This window comes from Coenobita brevimanus, chromosome 6 (assembly GCF_032717465.1).
Source record: "Coenobita brevimanus isolate Jiangsu-jjx chromosome 6, ASM3271746v2, whole genome shotgun sequence".
Classification (NCBI taxonomy): Eukaryota; Metazoa; Arthropoda; class Malacostraca; order Decapoda; family Coenobitidae; genus Coenobita; species Coenobita brevimanus.
Genome location: NC_136959.1, coordinates 50,722,351 through 50,742,840, shown reverse-complemented (window position 1 = coordinate 50,742,840; position 20,490 = coordinate 50,722,351). Strand labels below are relative to the sequence as shown.

Here is a 20,490-nt window from a genome sequence, read left to right as displayed (position 1 = left end):
AAAGGTGAAAATGAAAATGATGGTTAGGTGGTAAAGAAATGGTGATGAGAGAATGATGGTTGAGTAGTAAGGAAATGATTTTGAAAAGTGAAGATGAAGTAATGGTTATTTAGCAAGAGAATAGTGATGAAATATGAGGGTGGTGATGACAACTGAAAGTGATAGTTGGATAATAAGGAAATGGTGATAAGAGAAAATGAATGAGAAGTGAGGTAACGATGATGAAAGTGAAGATGAAAAAAAAATGTGTTTAGGTAATAACAAAATAAGAAATGAAAATGGTGTTGATAAGAGTGATGGTGACGAAAAGTGAAAGTGGTGATGGTGAGCGTGACAGTGATGATCCTGTCTTAGTGAAAGCAAAATAATGGGTAGGTGAGTGGAGATTGTAATGGTGTTAGGGAAGGGGATAAAGTACTCAGGGCGTACCGTAATGGGGATGGGACGATATGGGGTTACACAAGACAATCAGGCTAGGATTTAAAGTTTGGTCGGTGGTGAAGGTGGTGGTGATGGTGGTGAAGGCGACAAGGGAAGTGGAGAATTTGGAAGTGGTGTGGGTGCTGGTGGTGGTGGTGATGACAGTGATGGTGGTTGTGTTGGTGATGAAGATAGTGGTGAGAGGGGGTGGTAGTGGGGCGGTAACAGTGGTAGCAGTGAGAGTGACAGTGGTAGTGGTGGTGGAAGTTGTGAGAGTAGTAGTGGTGTGGGTGTTTGTGGTGGTGAGGATGTAGTGGTGGTGAGAATGTTGTGGCTATAGTGTAGTAACTGTGGTACTGTACAACACACCGAGACGTGCACGAACACCCGATACATTAATATTCAACACAATCAGCGGGACAAAGCCACACAACACACACAACACCCAGGAGCAAACACACATGCGTCGCTCAATACCCTCACTCAGTGTAGACAAACACAAACTTCGTACGCAGACAAAACCACGCCAACACATTCGCCACACACACACACACACACACACACACACACACACACACACACACACACACACACACACACACACTGTCAACTTAGCAACCCTATCCCCCCAAAAAAAAAACAAATTCAATAACGACAGTACAGTAATACGATGCAACACACAAACATTTCACACTTACCAAAGAGTACTAGTGAATACTAAAAATGAAAATTAGTGGATACCAGTTTTAAAAAATGAGAATAAACTATACAAATAATATAAAAAAAGGTTATTATTGTCTTCGACAAGGATACTATACGTGTATGTTTTCACCCCAGTTTGTTTGTTTGTTAGTTTGTCTGTTAGCAGGATTAAGGTACTCAAAAATTAACAGAGAGGTTTCGACCAAATCTGGTGGGTAGATAGCCCATGTCCCAGGGAACAGCCGATTAACTTTTGGGACATCCGGACCGTATTACAGGTTCTGAATCAGGAAGACACTTTTTGCGAAACCCTGATCAGTGATGAGAAAACCTAACCCATTAAGAAGAGTGGTTTGGAAATTACGTTGCCTTTGTCGGGGAGATGCGCTCCACTGAGTGCTCCTCTAGTCATTATTAATATTATCATCATCATCAACAGCATTATCGTTATTATTACTATTATTATTATTATTATTATTATTATTATTATTATTATAATTATTATTATAAACAACTTAAATATGCCACTTCAATCAGCTGATGTTTGTTCTTGTAATTATTGGATGGTTTTATTCAGGTTGGTGGATCATCTTAATAGTGAAGGAGTTAATGAAGGCTCTATTAAACCCTCTCAGTTCAAAAAGTCTCTGTTAAGCTACATAAAACCTGGAGATGGCAACAGTGATATAAAACATACGTCCTTAGGCTGATTTGTCTTTTAGTCTAGAATCTTCATGTCTTCGGACGAATTTAAACACCTCAGGACAGACTTTCGAGCTGTGGAGGTTTGATATAGCCTTCATTAATCCCTCAACTTCAAAAAAGCTCGTCTAAGCTTCATATAATTGTAAACTGGCCGCAAGGAAAAACTAAAAAGTTGTCACTGTCCTGAAGGAGTTAAATTTAAAATGCGGTAAACATGTTGAAAATAAAAATACAAGCACTTTCAGTCTGTGTTGTGGCTTAGTCTCTTCATTTTAACTTGGTCTGCATCTCCATCTCTCCGTCTGGAATGCTGAGTTGTTTGAGCGCTACGGAAACAACAAATAACCGTAGTATTATCCTATTTTGCGACCGAACTACGCGAAATAAGCCGCAAAAGGGTGAATACGTTGGCCAAGTAAAGGTAAATGAGGTAGAGAAGTAAAGGTAAATGAGGCAGAGAAGTGGTGTGATGCAGGGGAGGCCACAAAGCGGTCAATAGTACGTGCTGAAGGTCCGCCTCAGGATATCCAGTGCTGAGACCAGTACACCCACACCCGGAGCGGGAAGGTGGGGGGGGAGGAGGGAAGGAACAATGGCTGGTGAAGGAGGAAGGGAGGCAGGGAAAGAAGGGGGAGGAGGGAAAGGTAAGAGGAGGGACAGGGAGGGGATGAAGGAAGGAAGGGAAAGAGGGGAAGGGAAAGAGGGGAAGGGAAAAAGAAAGGGAAGGGGAGAAGAGGGAGGGAAAGAATGAAGGAAGGTAAAGGAGAAGAGAAAGGAGGAGGAGAAGGAGAGGGGAGAGGAGGTGATACGGTGAAGACAAAACGAGGGGGAAAAAGAGGGAAGGAGGAGGAGGGATAGGTAAAGAGATAGGTAAAGGCAGGAAGAGGGTGAAGAGGAGGGAGAAGAAGGAAGGAGGTGGAAGAGGGTGTAAGTAAAAGGTAGATTGTGTGGGAGAGGAAAGGGTAAGGAGGAGCAGAGAGAGAGAGAGAGAGAGAGAGAGAGAGAGAGAGAGAGAGAGAGACGCAAGGAAAAGGAGAATCGGTGGGAGAAGAGGGCAGGAATGGAAGAAAGGGGTGAGGGTAGAGGAGAGCTGAGACGGAGAGGAAGGTAGGGGTAGGATGACGGGACTGAGGATGGACAAGACAAGGAGAGGTAAGGGGAGGGAGAGGATCAAAGATGGAGGGTTACAGGGGAGGAAGGAGAGGGAGAACGATAGGAGGTGAGGAAAAGAGGGATACCGGGGAGGAAGGGAGGGGTAAGGAGGAGGAGAGGGTAGGGAAGAGAGAGTGGAAGGGGTTAGAGAAAGAAAAGAGGGGAAAAGAGGGGGAAAGGGAGTGAGGAAAACGGAAAGGGGGAGAAGATAATTGAGGAAGAAGGAAGAGGGGAAGAAATAGGGAAAAGTAAGAGGAAGGAGAGGGATGGAGAGGTAGAGACATGGAGAGGGAGGGAGAAGGGAGAGAGAAGGAGAGCGAGAAAGATGAGAGGAAGAGGAAAGTGCAATGAGGAGAGAGGATGGAGTAAAATGGAGGACGGGGAGAAGTAGACGTAAAGTACAGGGAAGAGGGAGGAAGGGAAGGGGGAGTAGAGGGAAAAGAAAAATGAGGAAAAGATATGGGTGTGGAAAAGGGAGAGGAAGGGTGAGTAAAGATGAGGACTGTCAAGATAAGAGGAAATGAGGAGATGAATGAAAGAAAAGGAAGAGGGAGGAAAGGGTAGGCAAGAGGAAACTGGAAAGGAGAGTGAAACTGGAGAGGAAGTGAAAGGGAGAGGGGATGGAAAGGAAGAGGGAATATGATTGAGACTTACAGTAAAGAAGAGAAAAGAAAGAAAAAGGGGAGAGGAGAGGCAGAGGATGGAGAAAAAAAATGAAGTATGACAGACAGAGGAATCAGAGAAAAACAGGAGTAGGAATGTAGGTAACAGAAGAGGAGTCACAGGAGAAAGGCTATAAATGGGAAGTGGTCAGAGAGGGAATGAAAGAGAGAGAAAGGGTAGGAGGGAAAGAGGGGACAGAGTGTTGGCATCCTATTTGTATTCTTGCGGGCTTCACTGTGCTATTGGGAACACGTTAGACTACCACCTCCAGATATTTGGTACTGGAGGTGCTCGTTGACTGCGACCTTATCGAATCGTGTTTGGTTTTCGAGTCATGGCTCCCTATTTCTAGCAGCTGCCTTGTGTTTTTTGCTTCAGACCATTGCCTATTTCATTCCCCATTCCACAGTTATTCTCTTGTCTTGCTAATCGCTTCCTGTTGTTACTGCACTGCCTGGTTTTGTATCACATGTAATTCAAAATAAGAAGCTCTCCACCAATATACATTTGGTAATACATGTATTGTCCATGTCTTCTTGCATACACCAAGACTAGGCAGCTCAACTATACATATTCAAGGCATATTATATGGGTCCTGAAAGAAAACTGGTTCTTGGGGTCGATGGTCGTCACTGTGTCACTGCTGAAGAAATCCGTCCCCACACAGGGTTGCAGAATGGCTAGGGAGTGGAAGGTTTCTGAAGTGTAAGGCTAGAAATGCATGTGGATATTTGATTTATTAGGTTGAAAGCGTTTATATGGACGAATCTATCTATCTATCTATCTATCTATATCTATCTACTGTATCTATCTATCTATCGATAGATAGACAGAAATGCTCATAGCTTACACACACACACACACACACACACACACACACACACACACACACACACACACACACACACACACATACACACATGAACCCGACTGCAATCGTTCACCCCCGTCACTGCCCCAGCCTGCCCCTCCGCCACTCTGCTATTACGGGGTCGCAGTGAGAGTGATATTAAAATGTCACTTGTATCAGGGATCAATGGCCTGTTTTTTTAATGTATTTTTCGGTGTTTCCTTTTTTATTCCTGACCTTTCGTTCATCTGTGTGTGTGTGTGTGTGTGTGTGTGTGTGTGTGTGTGTGTGTGTGTGTGTGTGTGTGTGTGTGTGTGTGTGTGTGTGTGTGTGTGTGTGTGTGTGTGTGTGTGCATATCTGTCTGGCGAAATTTCGTGGAATTCCTCACCCTCTTGTTTCTATTTTTTTCAGTTCATGCCTCTCACCTCTGTACTCTTTGACGTCTCTCTCTCTCTCTCTCTCTCTCTCTCTCTCATTCACCATTTCTCCATTCCTTTTCCAACGCCTCTCCTGCCCACCTCTGTCCCCTCACTCTGCTTCTCGATACTGCTTTCTATCTTCCCCGTCATGCATCTCCCTTTCTCTGATCATTACAATCGACTGTTCCCTCCGTTTTCGCATATTCTTCATGATCGTTCTTGTATGTAGTCACTATCTTTTCTTTTTATATTCCCTTGTGATCGTTCTCCTTTCCCCCCTCGTCTTATTCCTCTACCCTTTGCCGTCTTTCCTTTATAGTTTGGTTTCTCTCGGCTTTGTACTCTACTGATTTCTGACAAATTTCACTTGTTAAAATTATGAAATTACTCTATGTGTAGGAGAGTATCATTATTATTTACCAGTTCAGGCCGTGGATGGATACTGAAATGTTGCACTATGTCCTTGCATGTTTGTTACAGGTTCGCACAATACTGAATTTAATAATTTAATTATAAATATATATATATATATATATATATATATATATATATATATATATATATATATATATGTGTGTGTGTGTGTGTGTGTGTGTGTGTGTGTGCATATTTCTTTCCCATTCTGTGTGTGTGTGTGTGTGTGTGTGTACATTGTGAGCAGTTCGTATGTGTAGCTGAAGACATCATCGGCTGGCTTGATGTAATACTACCTCTAGGTGATTGTCAAGCCAAAATTTGTCAAGCATGCTTGGAACCATTTATTATGTAGGATGGTAACCACATAACCAAATGGACTCCTGGTGGTCCAGTGGGTTAAGACGTCCCAACCGGATGTGAAACATGAGTTAAAATACGATGGAAGGTTTGGGTAGTCGTAGTCGTAGTAGTAGTAGTATTTGTAGCCTCAAGTTCATCTAACGTGAACCCAGTGGACTGCAGACTGAAGTGATATATATATATATATATATATATATATATATATATATATATATATATATATATATATATTTTATTACTACAATTCTTGATACCTTCAGACGATTTTCTTTTGCCCTATGGAAACCTCTTGTCGTGAAAGTCTTAATGAAAGCTTTATCTAACCCTTCCAGTTGAAAGAAAAAGCACTTCTCTTAAGCTGAGTAAAATCGTCTGAGGATAGCAAATATACAATGAAAAAGACGTCGCTGTATTAAAGAGGCTAAATATTCAGTACCCTTAATTAACATACTCGTAAAATATGTGCTCGTAACTTATGGGTAATTTACGTACACGTTGGTTGATAAAATATATGTGCTGGGAGAATCATGAGGAGGGTGAGGAGAGAGAGAGAGAGAGAGAGAGAGAAAGAGAGAGAGAGAGAGAGAGAGAGAGAGAGAGAGAGAGAGAGAGAGAGAGAGAGAGAGAGAGAGTGTGTGACTCATAACAGCAGTGTAGCGGAGTATCATATATGTTTATAATACGTCTGAACAGTGCAAAACGAGATCCATTTACGAACAGCAATGATGAGAACTGTGAGTAATGGGAATTACGTGAGATTTTATATTTTTTCCATTTCCTTTGTGTGGCACACCTGGAGGGGTATTTATAAAGGATCTTAACCAGTGTACACCAAAAAACAGGTCCCCATGAATGTTAACTATCCTCATCCATCGTTTCGCTCTCGCGTTCTGTCTCTTCCATAATCACTAATGTAACTATGAAATGCTTGTATGAGGCAAGGCAAACATATATACAAGCAGCGTTATTTGCAACGTAAGCTTGGGAGAGCTTATGGAAATTGTTATATATCTGCACTGCCTAAGTAACTCAAAGAAATTTCTCATCTTGGGGACAGATTTATCATGGATTAGCTTACTGAGCCATATATAAGACAAATGCTTAATTAGAAGTTATTTTGAATACATCTGTATCTGGTAAGGCGGTTACAGTAGTGGGGAAGGATATGTGTATTTATGGGATCCTTCCAGGCTTTGACAGGAAATAATTTGACGAGGTGCATCTGATTAACAGGACTGTCGACGTTCTTCCATCCAGCCCCAAAAGCCACGTCGTAAATAACACTTCCATAGACACCTTCACAGAGGATCTGAGTGCAATGTGTCTGGCATATCACAATACTGTGGCTACTGGCAGCACAGATATGACTATTGGAGGTTAATGTCGTACTTTCTTCTAGCTGATACTGTACAGGAAGATTACTTATATCCTGTGTGTGTGTGTGTGTGTGTGTGTGTGTGTGTGTGTGTGTGTAGCCTTGGCAATTCGTTCTGATACTGTACAGGAAGATTACTTATACCTTGTGTGTAATATATATATATATATATATATATATATATATATATATATGAAGCCTGTGGTACAGTGGTCAAGTGTGCGTTTTCGTACAATGAAGAATGAGGGTTCGCGCCCCGCCTGGGTAATAAACTTTGGGAGCGTTCTTCTGGCCACGTACTGCATTGGCGGACACCAGGGGTGCTGTGGATGAACCAGTGTCGCTTACTATAAAGTATGCTTGCACCCAGTCGGCTTGCGCGGGCCGATTACACTTGGTTCACAGACTACACACACATCCAAAGCCACTCCAACATTACAATACACTTACAAGCACTTCTCACCCTACACACAATCTCTACCAGACAGCCTAAGTCACTTGGTATAGATACATTGGCTGTATCGTCCCCGCTTCGGTTGGGATAGGCCGGTCCTGCAGTGGACACTCAAACGGCTGATGAGATGAGAAAGATGATATATATATATATATATATATATATATATATATATATTATACTCTCTTGTGCTGATAATCTAGTAATAGCTTCTTAACACTCCAAAACTCACCAAGCAGTGTCCCATCTCCATCAAAGCCAACACTCACTAGAGGAGAACAAAGCAGAATAATTGTTTCATTAACAAAATCACGCGTCACCCTCTTCATGAATTTTTTAACTAACCACTTCCATTGGAAAGACATTCCGGATTTTTTTAACTTATTATGGACACACAAGTATCGCTACATATTATATGCTATTTGAAAAAACTGTAACTGCATAAAAACGGCGGGGGTGTTACAATTTATGTAAAAAATCACATAAATGCAACGAAGATCAGCAGACTGGATGCTAAAGCATCCAATTTCTTGCACGTCAAAATTTTGGACGGAACAAAATTCCTATTCTTTTCGGTGTGGTATACAGACAGCCAAAGTAAGAAAATGAAAACGATGAATTACTGTACAGTGAGATAAAATCAGCCATGGCTAGTAGGAATAGCATTATTTCAGAGGACTTCAATAATTCAAACATCAACTGGAATCATTCGTATGCAGACACAGAAGGGAACACGTTGATAGAACCGGTAGATGATGCATCGCTAACTCAGGTACTGAATAATCCAACCTGTGATACTAATCTCATGATCTAACAACGGACATTGATCTTATACTTAAATTATGTGCGACGTTGGTAAGAATTTTAGTAACAGCGTTCATATCATCAGAGTTGAATAAACACAATACCCACCGCAGCACAGTCATGCTATGCCTACACAACCACAACACATGCAAACATTCAGCATAATCTCAAAAAAGATCTCTTGCGCGCTAGGTTGAAGTAGCCGGTTTCCTGCACTGTAGACCAGTGTCGGGTTCCAGCAACTATGTATATATATATATATATATATATATATATATATATATATATATGTATGTCACGAATCAATTCGCGACATTTCCCTTTTGTGAGAAGCCACGAACTATTAGTGGAGAACTCACTGTGTATCGCTCAGTGAACCGTTTCTCTCTCCATTTCGGAGTATACTTTTCAAAACATTCGTCACTTTCAAAAGTGACCGATTTAATGCACGTCACTAAGTGCTCTACTGAGCGATACAATTGTTTCTTTATCGTTCGCCCCTGCTCTCCTCAACCGTTAGCCACACCTTCTTCCGGTAGCTTGTGCGTCCTGCCTATGCATTATTTGAATTCAGTTTAGTGTTTGTTGTGACGGAGGAAGGTCCTGTGCTCGAAGAAGTGTGAGAGGTCGCTAGCACTCAAACTCCACTGAGACAGTTAATCCAGTCCTCCCACCCCTCGGGTGATACATAGCATTCATCGACTGGTATTTCCTTTTTGTATAATCCTAGTTTTAAGAGTTTAGTTAAGGTGTTTTTCCTAGGCGTAAGTATTTAGCTATTGCGTGAGTGAGTGAGTGCGTCTCATTGATTTGATTTGAAATGTAACGTTAAATTTATTTTTGTAATTAATAAATTTAACAGTTCTTTTCCTTGAGCTTAATGTAAAGTAAACTCTTGTTTAATTTCTCCGTAATTAAGCTTATTTCCCACATAGCTCCTAGCTTGCATAGACGTTTTACTATTCATAACTGGTACTTAGACCAGTCTTGTATTAACTTAAAATCCGTTGTGCCACCTAGGAGTTAATGCATCAGCAAGGACCTGATATTATTATTAGTATTAGTTATTTATTGTCAGGGGTGAAGTAACTTTCTCCAGAGGCTAACAGTACTAATTCAGCAATTGTGAGTAATTAGTCTCTGCTGTGTACTGTTGAGAAAGTTTGTAAATTCTCGTTCTGAGAGAATCGTGCGAAGCAGGCCAGCGTAAAGTAATCGTTGTTTGATTTAGTAAGACAATCATTGTCCCTGCTCTTCAGTATTATTGAATATTATTATCAATTTAAATAACATTTAACCATTTATTTTAAAAACACCGTGATATTATAAAAACACCGTGACAATTGGCGACCTCATTCCAGGATATTAACTCCTAGCTCTAAAGCTATTCACAAGATAGTGCTCACTCATTCATATTTAGGTATTTATAATTAAAGTTTATAGGCACAAGTTTACTGGTGTTTACCGTTAATTTAGCAAGTGAGTTTTTGCTTTATTAATCAATAGAGTACTTAACTCTAGTTTATTCTTGGTAACGCCACACGATTTTATTCGCTTCTGGGAAGTCAGCGTACCCATTGTGTTTATTATTGAGTCTTCCCAGTCATTTACATTTTTGATTTATTCTTTGCCAGTTAACTAGATAAGACTGGTCACCACTAGCTTGTGTCTCTATTCTTTACTTGTGTTTATTAGTATTCGTCGCTAAGCAGTCAGTACTCAATTTCGGTTTTGCTTAATAAATTAGCGCCAAGGCTACTACTGTATTTTTACAGGAAGCCAAAGATATGGGTCTTTCGGACCCAACCGAAATTAAAGAGTATATACTCTCACGGCATAATCAGGAACAGCAGCGCGAGAATGATGCCCGTGAAGAGCGTAAGATTCAGCGCGAATACGAGCGAGAACAGCGTGAGGAACGTGAAAGAGAGCGTGAGAAAGAGCGAATCGAGCGTGAACGACATGAGCAGGCGACAACAGCGCGAACACGCTCAAAAACAACGCGAACTCGAGCTAGTACAAGAGCGAGAACAGCGCGAATACGAGCGTGAACAACGCGAGAGAGAACGAGAACACGAACGTGCCGAGCAAGAGGCACGAGAAAAACAGGAACTTGAAGTGATGAAGCTCAAGCGAGATTCCTTGGCTTCAGACACGTCTGGTGCAGTTGGTCCAAGCTCCACGAGCGTTCTCCCTGCACATGTCCTGGCGACCTCACGCATCAAGCTTCCTTCATACAAGGAAAGTGAGCGAATCGAGCCGTACATAGCTCGTTTTGAGGACATGGCAGACATGTATCAACTGGATGAGGCAGCTAAGCGGCTTCAGTTTCTTAGCCTATTTGAGGGCCCTGCCCTCGATATTCTCCACAGAATTCGTGGAGGCAATCTCACATATGAGATGATGAAAGCTGCACTCATTAAGGCGTATGGTCTCACAGTAGACGACGCCAAAGTTCAATTCATGCGAGCTCGTCTCCAAGACAAGGAGACAGCTGTTCAGTTCCTTGATCCTCTCACTGCTTACTTAAATGAGTGGATGGAGAAAGATGAAACTCCTTCCACGCGTGAGGGGATAATTGACCTTATGCTGCGTACACAGCTAGAGAGGTCGTGGCCTGCTGAGCTCATAGCACAGCTTAAGATCTGCCAGGTGAAAGATGCCAGCCAAATGGCAGAGAAGGCTGACGCATTCTTTACTGCATACGGGTATCAAACTCGTAAGCAAAACACCTGGAACAGAAAACCTGATAAGTCTGGGAAGCCGTCTCAGACTGAACCCCAGCAACAAGGCCATTCTCAGAATAATGGCCAAGGTCCAAAACTGCAGTGGAAGGACCAGGGGCAAAACACTCAGAAACCTGAGTGGAAGAGGTACAACAAGTACCCTAACCAGCAGCAGTATCAGCCACACAACCGACCGTCGGGACAAACTTTTTCACCACCAGCTCAAAAGAGGCAGGAAGCGAATGCAGCCTTCATTCCTCAGCAGCAGCACGGTGGTCACGTCCCTACCAGTGTGGGTAATTCCCCACAGTTCACTAGTCCCACAGTGACAGTGAACCCCCCTCCACAGATGGCCAATGTTCCATCTCCTTATAATTCTCAAGGCACAATGTTTGCCGCATCAATTCAGCAGCCTCATGAGTGGCTAGCTGCTTCCTCCACAGGTGACAGTACCTTCCTTGTTCAGCAAGAGTTTGTGGGAGACATTCCTGTGAAGGTCCTGAGAGACAATGGTTCCTCAGGTTGCTCTGTCAAGCAGAGTCTAGTTCGGCCTGAGCAGTATACAGGTCGACAGATCCATGCAAGCCTTATTGATGGATCAGTGAGATTGTTCCCTGAGGCATGTATCCAGGTGGCATCTCCATTTTATACTGGTATGACACTTGCAGTTGTCATGCCAGAACCTTTATTTGAACTCATCGTTGGAAATATTAATGGAGTCAAGGATATTTGCTCCGATGACGCTACTCAGACTTCGGCTGCTGCGGTAACACGAGCCATGACTGAGGCTCCAGACTGTGTCACCCTAGTGATCATTGAATCGCCGCAAGATCTGATGTGTAGTCAACTTGTTGTACAAGAACAACATTCTGACCCGACACTTGCTACCGTGCGGAACAAACAAAAGGGTCGAGTGATAAAGTATTCACGGGGAGGTCGAGCCAAGTTCCTTTGTAAACAAGGATGGCTCTACCGTGAGTCACGAACACCCGAGGGCGAGGTTCGACTGCAGTTTGTCGTTCCCGCCAAGTACCGCCTAGCGGTGTTACAATGGGGTCATTGTTCAGTCTCAGGAGGTCACATGGGCAAAAGGAAGACCCAGGGCCGTATCCGAGCTGACTTTTTCTGGCCAGGGATGGGACGGGACATAGATAGTTTTGTCCGTTCCTGCAGTGTGTGCCAAAGTATCACCACTAATCAGGGACATGCCCTTCCTGTGCCATTTGTAACTACACCTGTAATCTCTGAGTCAGTTGAGAGACAGGGTAGTGGTGAAGTGGGTGCAGACCTGACGTCTCGCCCATTGGCCCCACAGGACACATTATGTCCAGGGCCTGTACATACATATTATGTACCGTAAGTTAAGGGGGAAGTTGAGAGGCGACTTGAGGCTATGGAAGACCCAAGTTTGCACAAGGATTCTCAGCTTCCCGATACTAATATAAGTACCGTAGGTTAAGGGGGAAGTTCGAGAGAGAACTCCGCAGAGGCGACTTGAGGCTATGGAAGACCCAAGTTTGCACAAGGATTCTCAGCTTCCCGGTACTAATAGAAGTACTGTAGGTTAAGGGGGAAGTTCGAGAGAGAACTCCGCAGTGGCGACTTGAGGCTATGGAAGACCCAAGTTTACACAAGGATTTGCAGCTTCCCAATACTAATATAAGTATTGTAGGTTAAGGGGGAAGTTCGAGAGAGAACTCCGCAGAGGCGACTTGAGGCTATGGAAGACCCAAGTTTGCACAAGGATTCTCAGCTTCCCGGTACTAATATAAGTATTGTATTGTAGGTTAAGGGGGAAGTGAGAACTCTGCAGAGGCGACTTGAGGCTATGGAAGACCCAAGTTTGCACAAGGATTCTCAGCTTCCCGGTACTAATATAAGTATTGTATTGTAGGTTAAGGGGGAAGTGAGAACTCTGCAGAGGCGACTTGAGGCTATGGAAGACCCAAGTTTGCACAAGGATTCTCAGCTCTCCGATATTAATATAAGAACTGTAGGTTGAGGCACAGGTTGAGGACCCGTGTGCGGTTCGAGGCTATGGAAGACCCGTGTTTGCACAGGGATTCTCAACTTGCCGACCATAATTGTGTGCTATAATTAATGGCGACCTCGAATGTACGTCGTAGCACTGACTGCTAGGCAGAGAGTAATTGTAACAATAAAATTTTGTCTCATTGACACTTTTGATGCTCCACCTCAATTGGTTTTGCAGGTTCAGCAATGGGTGTAGCAGTTTTGCTGTGCGGGCCAGCCGATCGTCTGCCGCACGCTGCCACCTCTTCTCCTCTGCCTTCGTCGTCGCCATATTATTTACTGTGTCATTTTACACGTAGGTACAGTTACACTACAACTGTCACACCTACACTGTGTATTACATACATCACACTACACAACAATTAATTGTCAGTGTAAATGTAGCGACTTTTCGCTCAGTTTGACCTGAGTACAGGATTTTCACCGTCGTCACGGAGTTTTTCCCTCAAGCTTGCTTCTATTAACGTAAATACGAGGTTTTTTCGCTCACTGGCGACTGTGACTTTCTCCTGTAGCAGGATAGCACACACACCACAGTGTGAATCTAGTGTGAATGACTTAGGATGTGTACATATATATATATATATATCCACAAATTTTTTCCCATAAGGAAAAAATTTAATTTTGTAGGGGCGTAATGTCACGAATCAATTCGCGACATTTCCCTTTTGTGAGAAGCCACGAACTATTAGTGGAGAACTCACTGTGTATCGCTCAGTTAACCGTTTCTCTCTCCATTTCGGAGTATACTTTTCAAAACATTCGTCACTTTCAAAAGTGACCGATTTAATGCACGTCACTAAGTGCTCTACTGAGCGATACAATTGTTTCTTTATCGTTCGCCCCTGCTCTCCTCAACCGTTAGCCACGCCTTCTTCTGGTAGCTTGTGCGTCCTGCCTATGCATTATTTGAATTCAGTTTAGTGTTTGTTGTGACGGAGGAAGGTCCTGTGCTCGAAGAAGTGTGAGAGGTCGCTAGCACCCAAACTCCACTGAGACAGTTAATCCAGTCCTCCCACCCCTCGGGTGATACATAGCATTCATCGACTGGTATTTCCTTTTTGTATAATCCTAGTTTTAAGAGTTTAGTTAAGGTGTTTTTCCTAGGCGTAAGTATTTAGCTATTGCGTGAGTGAGTGAGTGCGTCTCATTGATTTGATTTGAAATGTAACGTTAAATTTATTTTTGTAATTAATAAATTTAACTTCTTTTCCTTGAGCTTAATGTAAAGTAAACTCTTGTTTAATTTCTCCGTAATTAAGCTTATTTCCCACATAGCTCCTAGCTTGCATAGACGTTTTACTATTCATAACTGGTACTTAGACCAGTCTTGTATTAACTTAAAATCTGTTGTGCCACCTAGGAGTTAATGCATCAGCAAGGACCTGATATTATTATTAGTATTAGTTATTTATTGTCAGGGGTGAAGTAACTTTCTCCAGAGGCTAACAGTACTAATTCAGCAATTGTGAGTAATTAGTCTCTGCTGTGTACTGTTGAGAAAGTTTGTAAATTCTCGTTCTGAGAGAATCGTGCGAAGCAGGCCAGCGTAAAGTAATCGTTGTTTGATTTAGTAAGACAATCATTGTCCCTGCTCTTCAATATTATTGAATATTATTATCAATTTAAATAACATTTAACCATTTATTTTAAAAACACCGTGATATTATAAAAACCCCGTGACAATGTACACACACACACACACACACACACACACACACACACACACACACACATAGTTAAAGATTTGGGGTCTCCTGCTTCAAATTCGTGTTTACTTTATCTGTTCCACTAGGCTCACAAAACTCTCAGCATTTTACTACTGGTCCAAATATAGTGCTGGGGACGTTTTGTTTGTTAATCATCATCCCCTCTGACTGAAAATTGTGTTATTTACAGTCTGAGTAAATACTCTTTCCGGCCTATCTTTCTTTACCTCTTGATTCAAAATTACATTTCACTGCTAGAGTAAATTGATACCTATTTTTATTGGGAAATTTATGATTTCCCTCCATAATTAATCGTAAATAGCACTTTATACAAATCACTGTCCAACAGGTAAAATCCTCTCCTCTCTTGTCTATAAAGCTAATCAGGCATGAAATTGAAATGTGAAATACTGCAAGACAAGTCATGCTGCCCTACCTGAATCTCTGCAGCTCCCTGTAGATCCACTCGGTCACGTCTTCCTTGAACACCTCGCGCTCCACCTCTAAGTCCATTTTGTTGCCGGCGATCACGATGGGGATCTCCTCGAAGTCCGACCTCTGTTCCTTGATCTCCCTGATGCACTGGCGGACGGTATCGAAGGACTGGCTCTGGCTGATGGAGTACACGATGAGGAAGGCGTGGGCGTTGGCTATGGACAGGCGACGCATGGCTGGAAACTGGAAATCCCCCGCGGTGTCCAGAATATCCACTTTGAGGGTGATTCTCCCGATTTCATAGTCGCGGTTGTACAGATCCTCGACCGTGCTCTTGTACTTGTCCGTGTACGTGTTGTAGAGGAAACGGCTGATGATGGCGCTCTTGCCCACCCCAGCGCCACCTAGCAGCACTAAGCGGATCCGGTGCTCGTGGTCACTCATCCTACCGCCACCCCAGTCAACTGCTAGCGTATCCAGGGTGATTCTCTAAATCACACCGTCACACTCCTCCTGCCCTCCTCTCTACCCTTCACCCCTCTTCTTCTGTTCTCAAATTTTCACTTCCTTACACTCCTCCTTTTCTCTCCTCTCCTTTTTAACTCCTTAAACTCTTCTTCTTTCCTTTCCTTTTCACTTAGCCTCACTTTCTTCTTCTGCTGTCACCCTTGTTCTTGTCCTCTTCACCTATTTACACTCGTTTTCTTCTGTCCTCTCTCTGCACTTACTCTATTTCCACTTTTCTTCTTTCTCCTCTTGTGTCCCCTTTCCCCTTCACCTCCCTTCACTCCTTTCTTTTGTCTCCACTTTTGTCCACTCACCCCTACACCTGTTTTCACTCAAGTATTTCCTCACTGTTGTCCCCTCTCCGCTTCACCTCCCTATAGCCCCTCTTTTTCTTTCGTTACTCCTGCCCACAATTTCCACTTCCTGTAATCTTACTTCTTTTGTTTTGTCCTCACTCTTTTCCTCTCTTTGAACTTACTCTATTCTTGCTCTTCTTGTTCGGTCCTAACTTCTCTTGTCCTCTTCTCAGTCTTCTCCTCTTCTTGTTCTTTTCTTATTCTTGTTTCTTGTATATTTTCCTCGCTTTTCTGGTCTTAACCTCGGCCTCTTCTTCCTATCCTCACTCCTCTAGTTGTATCCTCGCTCTTCGTTTTCTCGTTTTTCTTAATTAAAGTTTTTTGCTTTTCTCCCTGCTGTTTATATGCGAGTTTAATTTTCTCTCTTTTTTGCTAGGCCTTCTTGTCTCTGTCTCCTCCTCTGTTCCCTCTTCTCACTCACACCCTTTTTCACGCCCTTTCTTCTCTCTTATGTAGTGCTTCTTTTCTTCATCAGGTTTTTCGTTTCTTTTACTTATGGCTCAATTAGTTGCTCCTGCCATCATTTCTTGCCGGGCTTCTTCTTTGGACGCTATCTTCCCTTTTCCTTTCCTCTATTGGGTGGTTGATCTTGGAGTATAAGATCTTTAAGTCTTCAGTATGTTTCCTGGTTCTTTGTTCTGTCTTCCACTTCTCCCTGATCCTTTCAGCTATCACTTCTTGTTTCTTTTATTTGCCTTCTGGATCTCTGTCTTTTTGTTTTTTGTATATTTCTAGATCTTTGTTTTGCCTGTCTCTTGCTTCTTTCTTCTCTCCAGTATATTGTCTTGATCTCCGTTTTGTCGTCTGCTTCCCACAGCTCTTTTCAAAGTATTTTCTTGTTCTCTTCTTTTTTTCTGTCTATTGCTCCTCTCTCTCCTGCTTTCAGTATATTTGCTTGTTCCTTCCTCTGTCTCTCTGCTTTTTTTCTCTGCTGATTTCAACTATTTATTTGCTCATTATTGTCTACCTGCTGCTTCTGACTGCTCTCTAAGATGTTTTTCTGTGTTGGTTCTTTGTCATTGGCTTCTCTCTGCTTTTTTTCCAGTATTTTTTCTTGTTCTCTTTTCTATCGTCTGCTTTTTCTTTTCAGTATATATATTTCATTGTTTTCTCTCTCTTGTCTGTCTTCCACTCTTCCTTCTTCTCTCCCTCTATTCTCCTTCTCGCCTACCTCACACTTCCTCCTCTCCTTCCTCCCTGACTCATGCTCTTGTCTCGCCCACTCCTCTCCTCCCAGCTCTTACACGCTCTTCCTCCCACTCTTGCTTTATGGATTTACTCTTATCAACGTTTCCTGCGAGTTTTCTAGCTTTCCTGAAGCCTCTTATCTCCTCCTCTTTCTTCTTCCTCTGCGTATTTTTATCTTCTGCTTGTCAGCTTCTCCTCTTCCCTCCTCACTCTCCTCTTCCCTGGTCTCTCATTTTGATCTGAAAAGAGAAACAAGAGAATATTATTAACACTCATGCTCCAACATTCACTCCCAGCTGAATAAAATTGTGTTGAGGTATTTGAATAGAATATACAATTTGTCCATATCATCACACAAATAATGATGAAAATGTATCATTATTCTAAGCCTCCTATGACTTCTTGTCGGCTAAATTTTATCGTCAAAGTTATCTAGAGTAGAATAGAGTTGTTCCGACCATGAGAAGGCTACAACTCTTAAGTGATAACGTTTCTTATCGTATTCTTATCCTATTGTTATAGTATTCTCAATCCCTTAACTCTTAAAGTTCGACGACGTCTTGTCAAAACTATGTAAGACGGTTTAAGTCAGCTTATGAGAAAATTCTTTTACTGAACATTAAAGGTAATACCGGAACCGCAGCCTTGCCTACATGTCAGCTCTCTCCTCTTTCCTTTAATCAGTTCACTTTGATGACTTGTACTTTATCCCTGTGCTACCTTCAGACGATTTTATTTTGCTTAGGAGAGTCCACTGGTTGTAAGGGGTTAATGATGGCTACATCTAACCCCTCCAGCTGGAAAACCCCATTATCGACTAAATAAAATCGTCTTGGGATAACAAAAATATGAGGAAAATATGTCATCAGACTGAAGGGGTTAAATACTCATTACACAAACTGCTACACTCATCTCTCTTCATCAATGCTCGTATAATTCAGCATTTATTACTCTTCTACACCGCCAATCTCAAAATGATCGGATCTTGAATTTGGCTCTCTATTGTATTTTGTTTTTCTCTTGGAGGGAACTGTTACTGCGGGCTCATGGCCTTTGGTTCCTTCTTCCTCGCATAAAAAAAAAAAAAAAAAAATCTCTCACTGCGATTCAGCATGAGTAATATTCACTTTTCACTTAATTCCAGCTCATTACTATTAACCACCAATTACCCACTAATACTTTTCCTGTTCACATACAAGTCATCCAAATTCACCAATCCCAGTTTTCAGCCATCGTCCAGTATCTTAAATTCTTGGATTTCTAAAGACCCACTTTGTTCCTAGCAGGGAGATTTCAAAATAACTTCTTTCTCAAAACCTTAATTTTCACCATCAATATGGGTTCCATCAATGTGGCTCCAGTGATGTTCTCCTTACATTCCTTGCAGGTATCTGACCATCCCCCTTTTCGGAATTTTTGTGAAACATTTGCTGTTGTGCTACATACCTCAAAGAATCTGGACCAAGACTGGGACAAGTCTGTAATTTCCAAACCGCCTTCCTACGGTTCTGTTCTATCTGGGCCTTCATCTCCGGTTTCCTTTCTAATCGCCCCAATTTACTGTTGTGGACGTAATCAGCTCGTCTCTAATATTATCAATGGTGGGGTACCTGAGGGCTTTCTCCTTTTATCGACTCTCTTCCTTACAAGTGACAAATGGCCTTCAAAGATGTACATGTAGCACTCATCAATCCTTCACTGATGGTTCCACACTTCACTTTTTCGCCCGCTTCTCACTTCCATCTCAATAAACAGGCTACGACACACTTGATTTCAGAATGTAGCAAAGCAAACCTGGTAATTTTTAATGCATCAACGCTCAATTCCACCATCTTCCAACTCGTAATAATTTACCACATCAATATTTCTTTATCTTCAACAACGCACAGCTCAGTCCTTCATTTCCACCCAGTAACTGTGAATTTTCTTTTTCGGGTGATGACAGTACCTCCCCGGGGAAATCAGCGTCTCATTCTCAAAGTTTGGGTGTTCTGAACCAACTCTGTGTTTTCTTTAATACGTTGCCGTTGTCGACTGTACTGTACAGAGAGGCTTTAGTTACCCATGTGTGAGAATAACAGCTATGACTTGCGAAATGGGGAGGGAGATGTGACTGAGTAGAGGATGAATTAAAAAACTTTTCGTTCCAACATTTCCCTTCAACCATTATTCTTCACTGGAGTGTTTCTCTCTCTCTCTCTCTCTCTCTCTCTCTCTCTCTCTCTTTCTCTCTCTCTCTCTGTAAGTAGGTTAGTCGTCTCATATTGCAATTATTTGGCCACTAAGGGCGGCATGCAGTACACGTCTAGCTAAACCCGCTCACCTCATTTCTGGTTAATCTCTCTTGCTAAAGTTAACCGGCCGCTTAGTCCTTCATGTAAACAACTATTCCACTCTAAAGCTGTTTTCCCTCAGTTTGTCTTTCGCTCTACCTATGACCTCCAGGCTTCAGCATAATGTTTCAGAAATTTCATAATGATGGATCTCCAATCTGATTTTTTTTCTTGAACTATTGATGGAAAGGAAAACTTTCTGCAAGCGCCCAGCCTGTGGTTCATCCTAGTCACTTAAAAAGAATGATTCAGTCACTTGCATTCCCCTCTCATCACCACCCCACTCTCCCGTCCACCTACATTATCCAAATCCCAGCCAATCACACAGTCTAATCATTATTTCCAGTGTGACCAATTAAAACAAACCCTAAAAAAAAAAAAAGAACAAAAAACACCCAGTAATCTTTATATTCACCCTTTGCACTCTCGAGAAAAAAAAAAAATGGTTAAAAACTCCGATCATCATTTTTCACCCCCTGCTCCGCTCTGGATTTTTGCCTCACCTCGCCCTTCCCGTGTTGGTAATGCGAGAGAGCAATAATGGTGTTGGCAATTGAATGTCAGGCGTAATGCAACCTTCCCCACGTCACATCAAAGACGAGGGTTTGTGTTACCTGAGCTCTGCCAGGTTCCAAACTCTCTCTAAACCTCGTCGTTCTGTGTCTCTGTGTGTCTCTGCCTATCTGTTTGTCTGTCTGTCTGTCTGTCTGTCTGTCTGTCTCTCTCTCTCTCCATAGGGCTGCTTCTATTGTCTGTTTATGAATTCCTGGTAATGTTATTTTGTGTGTGTGTGTGTGTGTGTGTGTGTGTGTGTGTGTGTGTGTGTGTGTGTGTGTGTGTGTGTGTGTGTGCAATGTTATTTATTATCAATATCTGGTTT

The 20,490-nt window shown here is 42.4% G+C and overlaps 1 protein-coding gene across 1 annotated transcript in view; it reads right to left on the bottom strand.

Annotated features, from left to right (window-relative positions):
• Nucleotides 1-15,733, bottom strand: part of LOC145401960 (GTP-binding protein Di-Ras2) — a 236,902-nt gene extending 221,169 nt beyond the window's left edge. The window contains exon 1 of the mRNA XM_080274066.1: nucleotides 15,228-15,733. Within this exon, the coding sequence (XP_080130192.1) occupies nucleotides 15,228-15,670 (443 nt within the window). The 5' untranslated portion in view covers nucleotides 15,671-15,733. The remainder of the gene's footprint in view (nucleotides 1-15,227) is intronic.
• Between the last annotated feature and the right edge of the window lie 4,757 nt (nucleotides 15,734-20,490).